The sequence below is a fragment of the Rhinichthys klamathensis genome, unplaced genomic scaffold, assembly GCF_029890125.1.
Source record: "Rhinichthys klamathensis goyatoka isolate OS25496 unplaced genomic scaffold, OSU_Roscu_1.1 h1tg000119l_1, whole genome shotgun sequence".
NCBI lineage: Eukaryota > Metazoa > Chordata > Actinopteri > Cypriniformes > Leuciscidae > Rhinichthys > Rhinichthys klamathensis.
The window spans coordinates 239760-254075 of record NW_026606656.1 but is presented as its reverse complement, the minus strand read 5'-3'; the positions used below and the strand labels follow the sequence as shown (position 1 = coordinate 254075).

At 37.9% G+C, this 14316-nt stretch overlaps 1 protein-coding gene across 1 annotated transcript; it reads left to right on the top strand.

Moving 5' to 3' along the window:
* Positions 1-438: 438 nt before the first annotated feature.
* Positions 439-12117, top strand: slc25a23b (solute carrier family 25 member 23b). The gene is made up of 10 exons (XM_056255129.1): positions 439-1004; positions 3235-3358; positions 6364-6451; positions 6647-6758; positions 6867-7025; positions 7601-7747; positions 7847-7960; positions 10067-10234; positions 11142-11292; positions 11433-12117. The coding sequence occupies exons 1-10, from the start codon at positions 804-806 to the stop codon at positions 11612-11614; spliced, it is 1446 nt and encodes a 481-aa protein (XP_056111104.1). The 5' UTR covers positions 439-803; the 3' UTR covers positions 11615-12117.
* The last annotated feature ends 2199 nt before the right edge of the window (positions 12118-14316 follow it).

Sequence of the window (14316 nt, the reverse complement as noted above, 5' to 3'; positions counted from 1 at the left end):
AAGGTTTGTATTAAACCTGCAATCTAAATAAAATGACTGGTAGCGATATGTGCCACACGACTTCCGCGACGCACGAGACGAACAAACCCATGATCAGAAACAGACCGACGTGAAGGAATAGTGAATAATTTGAACACTGCACGTAATCAATGACATGCTATCGCTCCTCGAGGCGCTAATAGAGTTGGGAGTCGGGACACCCAGGACCAGGCGACCAGCCCTTCCCATACGATTTGTGCACCCAGCGGCGACGGCGCTCATTCTGCACACCACAGAGAGAGAGGAGCGATAAAATGAGCAAAAGACGTTAACTGTAAGAGCATGTGTGATCAATAATTAAGCGTTTATTATGCGGGTCTCTCCGTCGCACTGAGATGCGGTAAAGCTATAACCGGTGCGGGCGGCGCGCTTGCTCTTGATGTCAGCTGTGCTCAGGCCAGAACAGGTTGGTGGACCTGGTTTGGATGAAACAGTCACGGTCACGGGGATTATTATTATTCTAGCCAGAGGGGCAGAGGTTTAATACTTCCTGGATTATAACTCTGTCGTAATCGGAACGGGCTAGTAGAGCAACGCGCTGCTGATATTGTGCACCCGTTTAAACGCTTCATTTAAATATAACACTGTTGCGGAACTTTTGACAGCTGAACTAGGCTATATTAGAGTTTTTGATTTACCTTAATCCACACATCCTCAAAGTGGTCTTTTCTGAAGAAGCACGTGTGTTAGAGAGGTATGATGCAGTGCCTAACACAGCTCTGATTCTCGAGAACAAATTTGGCCCGTTTTCACCGCTGTTTCATATGGGCGAAGCGAGAACTCGGTTCCCTTCATGTTGGACATGGGCTCGCTGTCAAGATGGGGTGTCCGATCCGGAGCGGGAGAAACGATGGGCAGAACTGTTCGATCAGCTGGATCTGAATAAAGATGGGAGGATCGACGTGAATGAACTGCGCACCGGATTAACCGCACGGGGGATCCTTCGCGGTGAGGTGGTGGACGAGGTGGGTCCGGGACGTTAATAGTTGTTCACCCTAAACATGCTGTAGCCAAGTTATGATGAATGGCAAACATCTGAAACCTCAGCACATCATTTATTTATTTTATTTTTGATAAGACCAAACGAGAACTTAAGCTTATTTCAGCAGGAGGAAATCCAGCATATAGCTACTTGTAAGGACCAAGGACAAAATGATCCCGTGTAATTTATTTAAGAGTTAGACTTTCCACGCTGCAATATTGACAAACCTCCAGACTAATTGTGTTGCTTGTGTAGGGCAGACCTGAAAGTGTTGAAAAACAGGGCGAGATTTGACGTCATAAATTTAACCTTGTGGTTCTCAATCAGGGGGCCTGGGAATAGATAGATAGATAGATAGATAGATAGATAGATAGATAGATAGATAGATAGATAGATAGATAGGGGCCAGGGCAAAAATACTTTTTTTAAAGTATTTAAATTAATAATTAATATACATAAATAAGCTTGTAAACTGCATCATATTTCTTTTTATTTTTCCTCAGTAACTTGTTTTAAATGAAGAATGTAAGTTCTGAAATACAGAACATAACTTCTGTAATCACAAAATGGATTGTGGTTAATTAATTTTCAAGTAGCCTACCTTTATCATAATTATCTCAGCGTAGATAATTGAATATTGTGTTGGACAACAGGGGGCCTTCGAGTCAAAAATGTTGAGAACTACATGTTCAAAAATAAGAAGTGTTGCTGACCAGATGCAGTAGCACCTCATTGCAGTACACGAGATCCAGGGGGCGGAGTTGGATCCAGATCTAAGGGGTGGAGTTGGGTAGGATTAGGGGTGGGGTTAGGGATCAGGGGGTGGAGATGGGTAGGTTTAGCTATACGTAAGGTGGGAGGAGTTGGATCTGGATCCAACTCCTCCCCCTGGATTTCGTGTTCTGCAGTGAGGACCATCTCACCAGATGGGGAATGTTGAATAACGCCTCTAGATCAACTTGGCAGCATAAAAGATTGCACAAAATAAAACATGCACAATGTTATAATTTTTTTTAGAGTTTAATAGCATATAGTAAATGAGATTATTAAAATTGATGCACTGATGCAATTTAAATTAATGTTTAAATATTAGTCTTGCATCCCCACTGTTGGTTTTGTGGTCCAATTCTGCACTTTTGTTTTAACATTAATTTACACAGTTTAGGCAGAGGTTGTACATTTAAAATAAATATATTTTAACACATAGAGGGCAAATATGAGATAGTTTTATAAAAAAAATAGGCACAATTAGTGCAAAATATCAGATCTACAGATGTTGAAACAAAATGTGTGGCGCTGCTATTTTAGAAAGTGATGTCAGGTGATCCAATCATATACCATAAACAGCATAAATCTACACCACTGGGTTAGGATGCCTGAGTTCAGGGAATGTAAGTGTACTTGATCAACACACTGGCAAGGGAAATTGTTTGAAATATTGACAATTTATTCACTGATAATCTTTTGTATGGTCTGTATACTTATTGGTTCCACTGAAACCATCTTTTACAAGACTGCAGGATATTTGTTGACTTGATACAAGCACAATAATCACTGGTTGGCATTTCAACTTGAGTTGAGATAAGTGCAAAATTTAAATTGATGCCCAAATTAAACAGTGCTCATATTGAGATCTTAATGCCATTTAGGCTACCTGAAATTTAAATTTTTCTTAAACTTACAACAACAAATATTGAGCACCAACATTTACATTTTCACTCCTGTTATAAACAGCTTCCTTCTTGCCAAAGCGACTTGAAAAACAGTGCATATGTTGTGTTGTGATGATTACTTCAGCAGGTAGTTAAGGATCGAGTCCTAAGATGAAACCATGAAAGTGCCATTAAGAAAGTAACTTGGAGCAACACTATATGCCAGTGGTACGTCTGTGCTGTTGGGTTGTGTGACTGTGTTAGTCATGTGCTGTGATGTAAGAAGAGAGATTAGCTCTTGTTCACAATGTGTTTGCGATTGGAGCCGCCAGACTACTGGCAGGGCTTTGCACACAAACAGAAACCTTGCATCTATAAGCTCAGAGCAATGCCTCTTTCTCTCTCTCTCCTTTTGCTTTCTGTTAGTTTCTCTTTGTTCCTCATTCTACACAGGTATGACCACAGATGCAGACAGTGTTAAATCAAGTTCACATATAACTCCTCCATCAAACCCTCACAATCGTGTCCTTAACTGCACTTCTCACCCCCTCCACCCCTCAGATTGTACGTGTGAGTGACACCAATCATGACGGCCAGCTGGACATTGAGGAGTTCACACGGTATCTGCGCACACACGAGAAAGAGCTCCGACTAATGTTCCACAGCCTGGACCGCAACAACGATGGTCTGCATTATCCTTTCACACATTATAATGTTAACACACACGACATCACTGTAACTGCTACCTCATAATACTTCAATGCACATTTTCTTTTTGCACTATTGCTTTTAAAGTGTTGATATAACTTTTGTGTTTCTTTGTCTAGTATATGTTGTCATAGTATCATTCCAAAGTTTGGGGTCAGAAATGTTATTTTTTGAGAAAAAGATAAATTAAGGTTGTCCGATTCATTTTGATTGTCCACTTTAGACATTCTAACTATAAATAACTTTGCAACTACATGTCAACCTACTCTCATTAGAGTATTAGTAGACTGTCTGCTTAACATCTGCTAACACCCTATTTTGATGATCTCTCAACAGACATTCTACTGACAATAAGTTAATTTTCAAGTGAATGTGTCAACTTGTTCAACTCAAAACCCTAACCTAAATCAGACATGGGCAGTATTTCAAATAAATGTATTTTAAATACGTATTTAATTACTTTAGTGTATTTTGTAATTTGTATTTTGCAGGTGTGGAAAAAATAAAATGTAGTTTGTAACAAAATATTTTGAGGGAGTGTATTTAGAGTATTTTAAATACTTAAATACTTAATAAAAATCACCATAGTAAAAGATTTGGCCATATTTTCGGTCTGATGTTGGCAATGGCAATGTCCAGGTTAGATGCACGAAAATCACGTGACACCCTGTGAACCGGGCTCCCTCCAAGAAGTGAATGAGTTTTGAACACAGGAGAAGAAGTGGCGCTGCTCCTCTTAAAAACGGCATTAAAGGTGCTATCAGCGATTTCAGGCCCAAAAAAGGCCGAAACATAAATGATCACATTCATCTAATTTTTCCTAGCGATCCGCTAGCTGCCCGCCCCATAAGCATGCCATCCAAAAACCGCATCTCTGTAGGCAGCCTACGCTCTGAGATCTGCACACAAAAACAATGGGTTTCACCAACCACCAAAACCTAAATAAACAGTGTTCCAACCAATCACCGACTGTGTTGCGACAGGGGGTGGGTGTTGTGAGGTTTTGCTCCGACTTCGCGTGCAGCCGTGCACGAGTGCAAAACCTCACAACACTGTCGGTGATTTCCCCCTAGGAAAAATTAAATGAATGTGATAATTTATGTTTCGGCCTTTTTTGGGCCTGAAATCGCTGATAGCACCTTTAAAGGAGAACTCCGGCGCAAAATGAACCTTTGGTCTAATAAAACATTGGTACCTAGTCAACCGTTCTCTGAGATTTGTTTCTCAGATTTGTTCCCCCATTACTAGCGTTATACGCTAAACAGTTTTTAGAGATAAAACTCTTTACATTCGATTATCATGAAAACAAATCTCAGAGAACGGTTGACTAGGTACCAATGTTTTATTAGACCAAAGGTTCATTTTGCGCCGGAGTTCTCCTTTAAGGCAGGGGCGTAGAATTTAGTAGGGATGCTAGGGACGTGTCCCTACCAATATCCAGTGACACTGATATATCCGTAGCAATAATTTCGATCAAAACTTAATATATATTTATACATTGATGTCCTCGTCCCCACCAATTTCAAAATGAAACCTACGCCACTGCTTTAAGGTAAAGTGTTTTGTGAAAAATATACAGTCTACACACACACATATTGCACACTGAATGGCATTATAGAGAAAATAATTGTGCCTTATGAGATCAATGCACTGTGTTGTCATTCATAAAAGGACATCATAGGCCCTACCTATTATGAAACAGCGCATCTGTCGTAACTCCACTGAAATCTCCATGCTAAGCAAGCGTTCACAATATAAACGTATTACATATGAGAAATATTGATATTGATTTTGTATAAAACTACCACACCATTGATGTGAACTTAGCTATACATGCCATTTACGTCAGAGGGAGCTATTTCAGGCCCTGTAGAGATTTAGTGAAATGCCCATACTTTTTTATTTTGCTACTTCGCCATTTTGAATTTACACATTTATCATATTTGTGTTATTGCTACTATTTGTGTTATTGACCTTTCAGTAATAAAAAAAAAAGACTTAAGATTATTGTGGGAGTATTTTTGTATTTTCAAAATACTAATTACTTGTATTTTATTTAAATACATTTTTCACATCAGTATTTTGTATTTTATTTTGTTACATTTCATGAGCCAGTATTTGTATTTTGTAACAAAATAGTTTTTGATGTATTTGTGCCCACCTCTGACCTAAATATCTATTAATACTCTAAGAGGTAGTTGACATGTAGTTTCAAATTAATTAGAGTTAATTGACATATTATTATATCTAAAGTGAACTATCAAAATAAAGTGTAACCAAGATATCTATTTTAAACAACTGCTGTTCTTTTGAACTTACTGTTTGTCAAACAATTCAAAAATGAATCACGTTTTTTTCTAAAAAATATTAGGAAGCACAACTGTTTTAAACATTGATAATGATAAGGAAATTTTTTTCTTGAGCACCAAATCATCATATTAGAATGATTTCTGAAGGATCATGTGACACTGAAGACTGGAGTAATGATGCTGAAAATTCAGCTTTGACATCACTGGAATAAATTACATTTTAAAATATATAAAAATAAAAGTTATTTTGAATTGTAATAATATTTCACAGTTTTACTGTATTTTTTTTTTTTTGATGAAATAGGTAGCCTTGGTTAGCCTTGGTGAGCCTTGGGGGCAGTTGTGGCCCAATGGTTAGAGAGTTGGACCTGTAACCTGAAGGTTGCGGGTTTGATTCTCAATACTGGCAGGAAATAGCTGAGGTACCCTTGAGCAAGGCACCCAACCCCCAATCGCTCCTCGGTTCCACAGTGAATGGCTGCCCACTGCTCTGAGTGTGTGCACTAACTTAATGCAGAGGACAAATTCTGAGTATGGGTTAACATACTTGGCTTTCACATGTCACTTCATAAGAGATCTGTTTTGAAAAATCTTACTGACCCCAAATTTTGAACAATAGTATATCCTCTGCGGAATATATATAGAATAACCATTAAAGTATTTTATACCTCAGGTCACATAGATGTTGCAGAAATTCAACTCTCCTTGCACAGCCTTGGGGTGAATGTGTCCACAGAGCAGGCCTCCAGAATCCTGCAAAGGTTAGAGCACTTCAGCTTTTCAGTTTTTATTTTTTTAGTGCTTGATCAATGTCGTGTACACAACTACTTCCCACTCTGGCTGTGTTTTCAGAAGACTTTGAGATGTTTCTGCGAAGCCCACGTGTTGAGTCACACAGCTTCAATAGGCATAGAAAAGCTTGTTTTAACTACTCTATATTCCTTTTTGTGTCTCAGCATAGACAGAGACGGCACGATGACCATTGACTGGAATGAGTGGCGAGACCACTTCCTGTTTAACCCCTTGCACAACATGGAGGACATTGCCCACTACTGGAAACACTCTCTGGTTTACTTACAGCTCTTTTCAGAAATTAGACTGTAGGCTTGATATTCATTATATATTTTAGAATGTAAACTTCATCTGTCTTTTGAATTTGTAATGTTTGTGTGTCAGATGTTGGACATTGGAGAACAACTGACTGTGCCCGATGAGTTTTCGGAGAAGGAGCGACGTTCAGGTGTGGTGTGGAGACAGTTGGTGGCCGGGGCAATGGCAGGAGCCGTTTCGCGAACAGGAACTGCTCCTCTGGATCGTCTTAAAGTTTTCCTTCAGGTTCAGTCAGTTCTTAAAGAGGCCTTATTATGCCCCTTTACAAAGTCTTGATTTTATTTGTGGGGTCTACTAAAATAGGTTTTCATGCTTGAATGTTCAAAAAACATTATTACCTTGTTGCAGCACCTCTCCTCCCAGTCTCTCAGTAATGCTCTGTTTAGTTCCTGTCTTTATGAAGCCCCTCCGCTCTGATTGGTCAGCTGGTCAACAAACGCTTTAAGTGTGTTTTGAAAATGTCACGCCCCTTACCATAACCGTGAATTTCAACACACCATTAACTCAACTCAACCAGGCCTTGCTCCTTTTTTTGCGATTGCCTTGGGCGGGAATTATTTAAATGAGCAATATTGTGACGTGTTAACAGCAACATTACACACTAAAGAAAGTTGAAAATGTAAAAAATCATAATAGGTTCATAATAGGTCCTCTTTAAAAGTGTTAGAATGAAGTTTTGTCTCTATGAATTATTGTTGTATCAAAGAAACTCTACAAATAAATCCTTTGTTGGCACTGGCAGTTGTGAAAAGTACATTACTCGTAATGAAAGGAGTGTGAACTGAGTGGGTTTTCAACAGGTCCATGGCTCAAGTGGTGTGAGTTTGTTGGGTGGCTTGCGTGGAATGGTGCAGGAGGGAGGACTGAAGTCCCTTTGGAGAGGCAATGGCATCAACGTCCTCAAAATTGCCCCGGAGTCAGCTATCAAATTCATGGCTTATGAGCAGGTAAACAAACCAGACTACAGTAGCTACACATTTTAAACCACTCTGTTTTAAGCAGCATATTGTCTAATATTAGTTAACAATTTCAAATGTCTTGTGTAGATCAAATGGCTGATCAGGGGCAGTAGGGAAGGTGGCTCTCTAAGGGTTCAGGAACGTTTCATTGCTGGCTCACTGGCTGGAGCTACTGCTCAAACCATCATCTACCCCATGGAGGTAAGAGGAGGGAGTGAGAGACATGAAGAGACTTTCAATTTTCAACTATATAAGTAATGTAACCACAGACCTTTTTTCAAAACCCATTAGGAATTCCTGAATCCTTGGTAAATTAGCCTTCTGGGTTGGCCTACAAATTGACATCAAGACTAAATGGCTATAAGACCTGAAGAATTAATTTGCTTTACTTCTAAATGTTGTCTTTTTTTATCATAAGCACTTCTACAGAAATTGTATAAAGTAGATAGATATAAACAAAAAAAGATCTGTCCCAGTTTTAGACTATGGACAAAATAGGACTGAAAAACTTCAGTATAAGCTGTCAAACTGATATTATAATTATAGATAGATAGACACTAGTACAGTAAAATATACATTTATAATGTTAAAAAAGATTTCTATTTCAAATAAGTGCTGTTCTTTTGAAATTGAATTTCTATTCATCAAAGAATCCTGAAAAAATGTGTCCCAGTTTCTACAAAAAATATTAAGCAGCACAACTGTTTTCAACATTGATAACCAGAAATGTTTATTGAGTATTAAATCATCATATTAGAATGATGATGATGATTATCATGTGACAAGGAGTAGTGATGCTAAAAATTCAGCTTTGACATCACAGAAATAAATTACTTTTTAAAATATATTCAAATAGAAAACAGTTTATTTTACTACAGAAAAGGAAACTCAACTCATATTTTGGATTTTCATAACAAAACAGTTACACTTACAATGGAAGTACAGGGGAGAGGCAGTAAATATTGAAATGCACACTGTTTTAAAAGTATAACCAAAGTATATGTGTACTATGCTATTATTGATACCTGGATGATTTGGATTATCAAATTAAATCTTGTATTTGACCTGGAACATTACTTTAATGGTCTTACTCATATAATGTCTGGCAGTAAAGGTATCCTATTGTCTTACATTTACATTTACATTTACATTTAGTCATTTAGCAGACGCTTTTATCCAAAGCGACTTACAACTGAGGACTAAACCAAGCGAGTCATCGTGAAGAGGCAAAAGCAACGCAAGAAGTGCTCAAAATACAAAGTTCAGACATAGCTCGGAGTAGCATAAGCCAGGCAAGCGAGGATTTAGAGGAAAGGATTTTTTTTTTTTTTTTTTTTTTTTTATGTTAAGTGCTCCCGGAAGAGATGAGTTTTCAGTTGTCTTTTGAATGTTGTCAGGGATTCTGCATTCCGGATGAGGGTGGGGAGATCATTCCACCAGCATGGAACCGTGAATGAGAATGTTCTGGAGAGTGATTTTGTGCCCCGCTGTGATGGTACCACGAGCCGTCGCTCATAGACCGATCGTAGGCTTCTGGTAGGGATGTAGACTTGTAGTAGTGAGTGGAAGTAGGAGGGAGCTGAACCTGTGGTCAATCTGTAAGCAAGCGTCAAAGCCTTGAACTTGATGCGAGCAGCGAGTGGTAGCCAGTGCAGAGAGATGAACAGAGGAGTGACGTGGGCCCTTTTGGGCTCGTTGAAGACCAGACGAGCTGCAGCATTCTGGATCATTTGTAGAGGTTTAGTTGCACATGATGGAAGTCCAGCCAGAAGAGCATTGCAGTAATCAAGCCTAGAAATGACCAGGGCCTGGACGAGAAGTTGTGTTGCATGCTCAGTTAGGAAAGGCCTGATCTTCCTGATGTTGTGCATAGCACAACATCAGCGCAAGTAGTTTTTTCAGCTGCTAATGTAAAGGACAAACACTAGAGAATCATTTAACAGGGGAAGCTGTTTAACAAAGCTGTTCCAAATTGCTGGTTGCCTGTTTACTCGTGTTGTTCTAAATGTTCAAAGAGTCGAAAATGAGCTGGGCCTAGTTAACAAATACAGATTGTCTTTCTATTCCTGGTGTGCTTAAATGCAGAAAACAAGTTTCTTTTTTTAGGTTCTGATATTTATTTAATGAGGCAGATCAGTTCACATTTTGGAAGCCAAATCCTCTAATTATTTATTTATTTATTTAGAGATCTTGGAAGGAGTTTCTGCAGCTTAAAGTTAAAGTTACCTCAAACTTATATTTCTCAATATTCTCTTTAATTTTTTTTTTTTTTTAAACTTTCTATATGTTTACTCTGTTCCTTCCCAGGTGTTGAAGACACGTCTAACCCTCCGAAAGACAGGACAATATTCTGGCATGGCAGACTGTGCCAAACAGATACTGCGTAAAGAAGGAGTGCGAGCGTTCTACAAAGGCTATGTGCCAAACACACTTGGCATCATCCCTTATGCTGGCATTGATCTGGCTGTCTATGAGGTATGGCTGTGTGTGTGTATTTTAACACATTTAAGTGTTTGCGAATGCCTGCTGCCACTGACAGGCTGTGGGAATTTATCATTCTCAGTTGCAATGGTTGGTAAAATAAAATGTTTTGTATTTTACGTTGCTGTGCAATTTTCTATTTCTAACAACTCACAGGTCTTTTTTCAGGTGATTGTATTATTAATCCCATGTCATTGTTTGCCATGTGACAAAAACGTTTTATTTGGCCAAGGACAAACGTTTTTGTCACACGTTTTTGTTTGTATTTAGTTCCCTTCTGATCAGTCAGTCTTTGTCCGTTCTCCGTTGTATTTAGGGTGTGTGTACCTTCTGACTGTCTGTACCAGTTTAAGTTATATTATTGAAAGTAAAACGCTTTGCTTTGGAACTTTGGACTCCGCATCTTCTTCTGCCTGCACCACACCGTGACACATTTAAAATAACTGATTAAAATTTATTAAAAAAAATAAATAAAAAAATTGATGTAAGGGATAATCTGGGTTTGTTTCTGTTTTTGGTGGGTTTGTCGTGTGTTTTAGTTCTTTGTCATAGTTTGCAGTTAGTTTCTATGGTTTTTCATTGTTTGATTACTAGTTACACCTGTCGTTCATTTCATTGATTTGTTTGTCTGATTATTTAAGCCGAGTGTTTCTTTCAGTTCATTGTCTGTTCTCATCACATTATTCTGGTTGTTTCGTTCATGTTTCGATTAGATGTGTTCTGAGTATTTTGTTTTGAGTTTGAATTGAATAAATCTACAGTTGCAGCGAATAGATCCATATATGTATAGATAATGACATATATCAACAATATCGTTTTTGTATAATATTATATTTAGAAATGTATTAAAAAAAATATATCCGAAACATATTTATATCCCTCTTCTCTGTTATTTTGACAGACTCTAAAGAATGCTTGGCTACAGCGGTACTGCATGGGCTCGGCTGATCCTGGGGTTTTGGTGCTGCTCGCATGCGGCACTGTGTCCAGCACATGTGGGCAACTGGCTAGTTACCCGCTGGCTTTAATCCGCACACGCATGCAGGCTCAGGGTGAGCGAGAGGAAATGCAATGTTATTCTGATTATGTTGTGATTTTAATTTTTTTATTTTATATGAAACCCATAAAAAATGTTCACAAGAATGAAAATATTTTAAATGAAAATACAACCTCAACCCTTTCTTCTGGATAGCCTCAGCAGATGGTGTTCCACAGCTGTCAATGGTTGGCCAGTTCAAGCACATTGTGTCCCACGAAGGCGTTTCTGGACTTTACCGTGGCATTGCCCCCAATTTCCTCAAAGTCATTCCTGCTGTTAGCATCTCTTATGTGGTTTATGAGCATATGAAGAAAGCACTGGGAGTGGGATCCTAAGGCAGAATCAGAGTGAAGAAGAAAGAGAGAACCTGTATTTAAAAAAGGAGCATTAGTGGGGCACAGAGGACCCCTAGAGAACAGGATAAGGAAGCTATAGTCAATGAATGACCTAAAAACCTACTCTACATCATACACAATTACATTCCCATTGCAATTCATACTTCAATAGGATGAAAAGACAGTTTTGGGCTGATGCAATCATTAAGAACAATGGTTGTGTTTAGAGTATGTTTCTCTTTGACTGGCAGCTTGTAGATCTCAGGTTTATTGTGCACTATAAACAGCTTCTTATCTTCAAAGGTGAACACCATACATAGTTCTTCATTTTACATGGAATGTAATGTCATTGGCGTAATTATAAATGTGGGGTAAGAAACTAATAGGTAATGAAAGACATCTAATGACAGAGAATGATGGTGAAATAGTAGGCCTATTGCAGTATTATATTTTTTATAAATGACAACCAAAGTTTCCCTCCTAAAATTGACCAAAATATTGAAGATATTGATCACTTTCCTGACTGATCTTTCATAACATTTACGAATGAGTGATAAATTGTAAAGCATGATGTTTCTGCAGGGATTTACTTTATTGTATGACTTTTTGTATTTTTGTAAAGGTCAGCGAGAGTTAAGCATGTCATATGCTACAATTGAATGATCAAGAATTTGCACTCTTCAAATGATTGTGGAATTATTTATATCTTAAACTGGACCATGATGGTATTTTATGACATTCTGCTGCTTTGCTTTTTACAACTTTTTTTTGTACAAAATTTTCTGATATTTCAGACCTCGTTGTATAGAGTAAAATACAGTAAAATTTAGTGTTGCCTTGAACAACTTGCAAATGGCGCAACAACAAGGGCATTAGATAAGATGGGGACAGGGCTGTTTCTAGAGGGGAGAAAGGTGGTGACTACAACAACCTGCACTGGGGCCCCGAAGATCCAAGCTGCGGCCCTGGATGGGGAGTTTACCAGTAAAGTTGTGCATTAGATTGGGATGCTTTGTGTTTATTAAGGAATGTGCTATGGTGAATGATAAAAAATGTGGCTCAAAGTAGTATTAATCTGTTCACAAAGGGCTTTTGGTAGTGCATGATGTCAGTGTCACAAGTTGCATGTTTTACGTGTTTTAAGAGCTCTGATTGTCCATATCAAAACATGCAAAGCACTGTTAGGCCTATATTTAAAACTGACAAGAAGTGCATGTTTATTTAACATAAAACATGACTGCTGTTACCAGACTCTAAATCAGAAACACATTAACTACTCGATGCTACTAGATTATACAGGACTAAACAACAAAAAACAAAGTCATTTGTTTGGTTCTGTAAAGAATGAACTAATTACAATTTTTGTATCACATGTCATTTTATAGACTATAGTGGGTATTCAATCCTACTCCTGAAGGTCCTTGGGCCAGTTGCATAAACTGCTAAGACTAGTCTTACAAGTTAGTCATCAATTTTTTTTTCTTAAAGACCGTTTATAACTTTTTTAAGTCAGTCACATGAAAATGTACATTTGATACTCAAGAGTACAACTGACTGTCCCTTGATTAACTGCAAGTGGTTCATACTAGATCTTAAGACACTGTTTTAACTGGTTTAGCTGCATCTAAGCTGAATCACAATATTCCAATGCATGCCTGGCTTTTTACTTTTTTAATATGACATAAGGGTTTAGGGATAAATACTGTTTGAAAGTAGTATTTTGAGAAATACATTTATAACTTATTTTAGAAAATAATTACCTCTGGAAACTTTTTTTTTGCTTTTATGCATTGCATTGAGAGTAGTGTGCCTTGATATGCTGTGTTCACTTTAAAATATGTGCATGCTGTGTAGCCAGTCTGGCAACGATTCCCTGCTTTTCCATGTATAAGTGAGAATAAATACATTTGAGAGGTTATTAAATATATACAGTACAAAATAAAACGTTTTACGCAAATACCTGTCTCAGAAACAAAATTTCCTTTCAAATGTTGTCATTCAAATCAAAAGGCCATTAAAAACAGATAATACTGACTGAATTATGGGTGGAGACAAGGGAGTGTTGTAACGCAGGGTCAATTGTAACACTGTCGGAAAAGAGCTATAGAGATGTCATCAATATCAGACACAATCACCAATTTTAAGCTCACAGGAGAAGTGGCATGTGACTGAGCAACATTGTAGATTTTATGATAAAAAACAACAACTGATTTTCAGGAAGGAAAATCAAAATTATTTTTTGCCTAGAAATTGTATTATAAGATAGCCTACAATTATTTGACTTGCATTAGGCTACCTAAAATAGCTGTTTCTCTAGTTTAATTTGATGCTTTGCATTCTAACTTCAAACCCACATGCTAAAACAGTATTTATGCTTGGGGTGGGGAAAGTTGTAATAGTTCATTAAAAATTTAACCGACCCCTTATACTGATTCCAATGAGTCCAGTTACCAATTGCATCCTTTCCTAAGGCGAAGTCACTTGAGTTTTTTGTTGCACATCAATGGATTATGGTTTATGCATGTCTTCTTATCAGGTAAAAAAACATTAACCGCCTCATTAGAGCACATAGTTTTTTTGTGCACATCTTTAGAATGTATGCGCACAGGGCAGGACTTAGGGGGCTGGGGGCCCCTGGGCTTGAGTTTATGTTTGGGCCCTATACGGTATACAAACATCATTATGGAGAAGCACAAATTACA

Excerpts from the sequence above, each read along its gene's own strand:
- slc25a23b (XM_056255129.1), top strand. The coding sequence starts at position 804 with ATGGGCGAAGCGAGAACTCGGTTCCCTTCATGTTGGACATGGGCTCGC. Across the intron at positions 1,005-3,234 it reads GCGGTGAGGTGGTGGACGAG|ATTGTACGTGTGAGTGACAC; the intron begins GTGGGTCCGGGA and ends TCCACCCCTCAG. Across the intron at positions 7,026-7,600 it reads GTCTTAAAGTTTTCCTTCAG|GTCCATGGCTCAAGTGGTGT; the intron begins GTTCAGTCAGTT and ends GGTTTTCAACAG.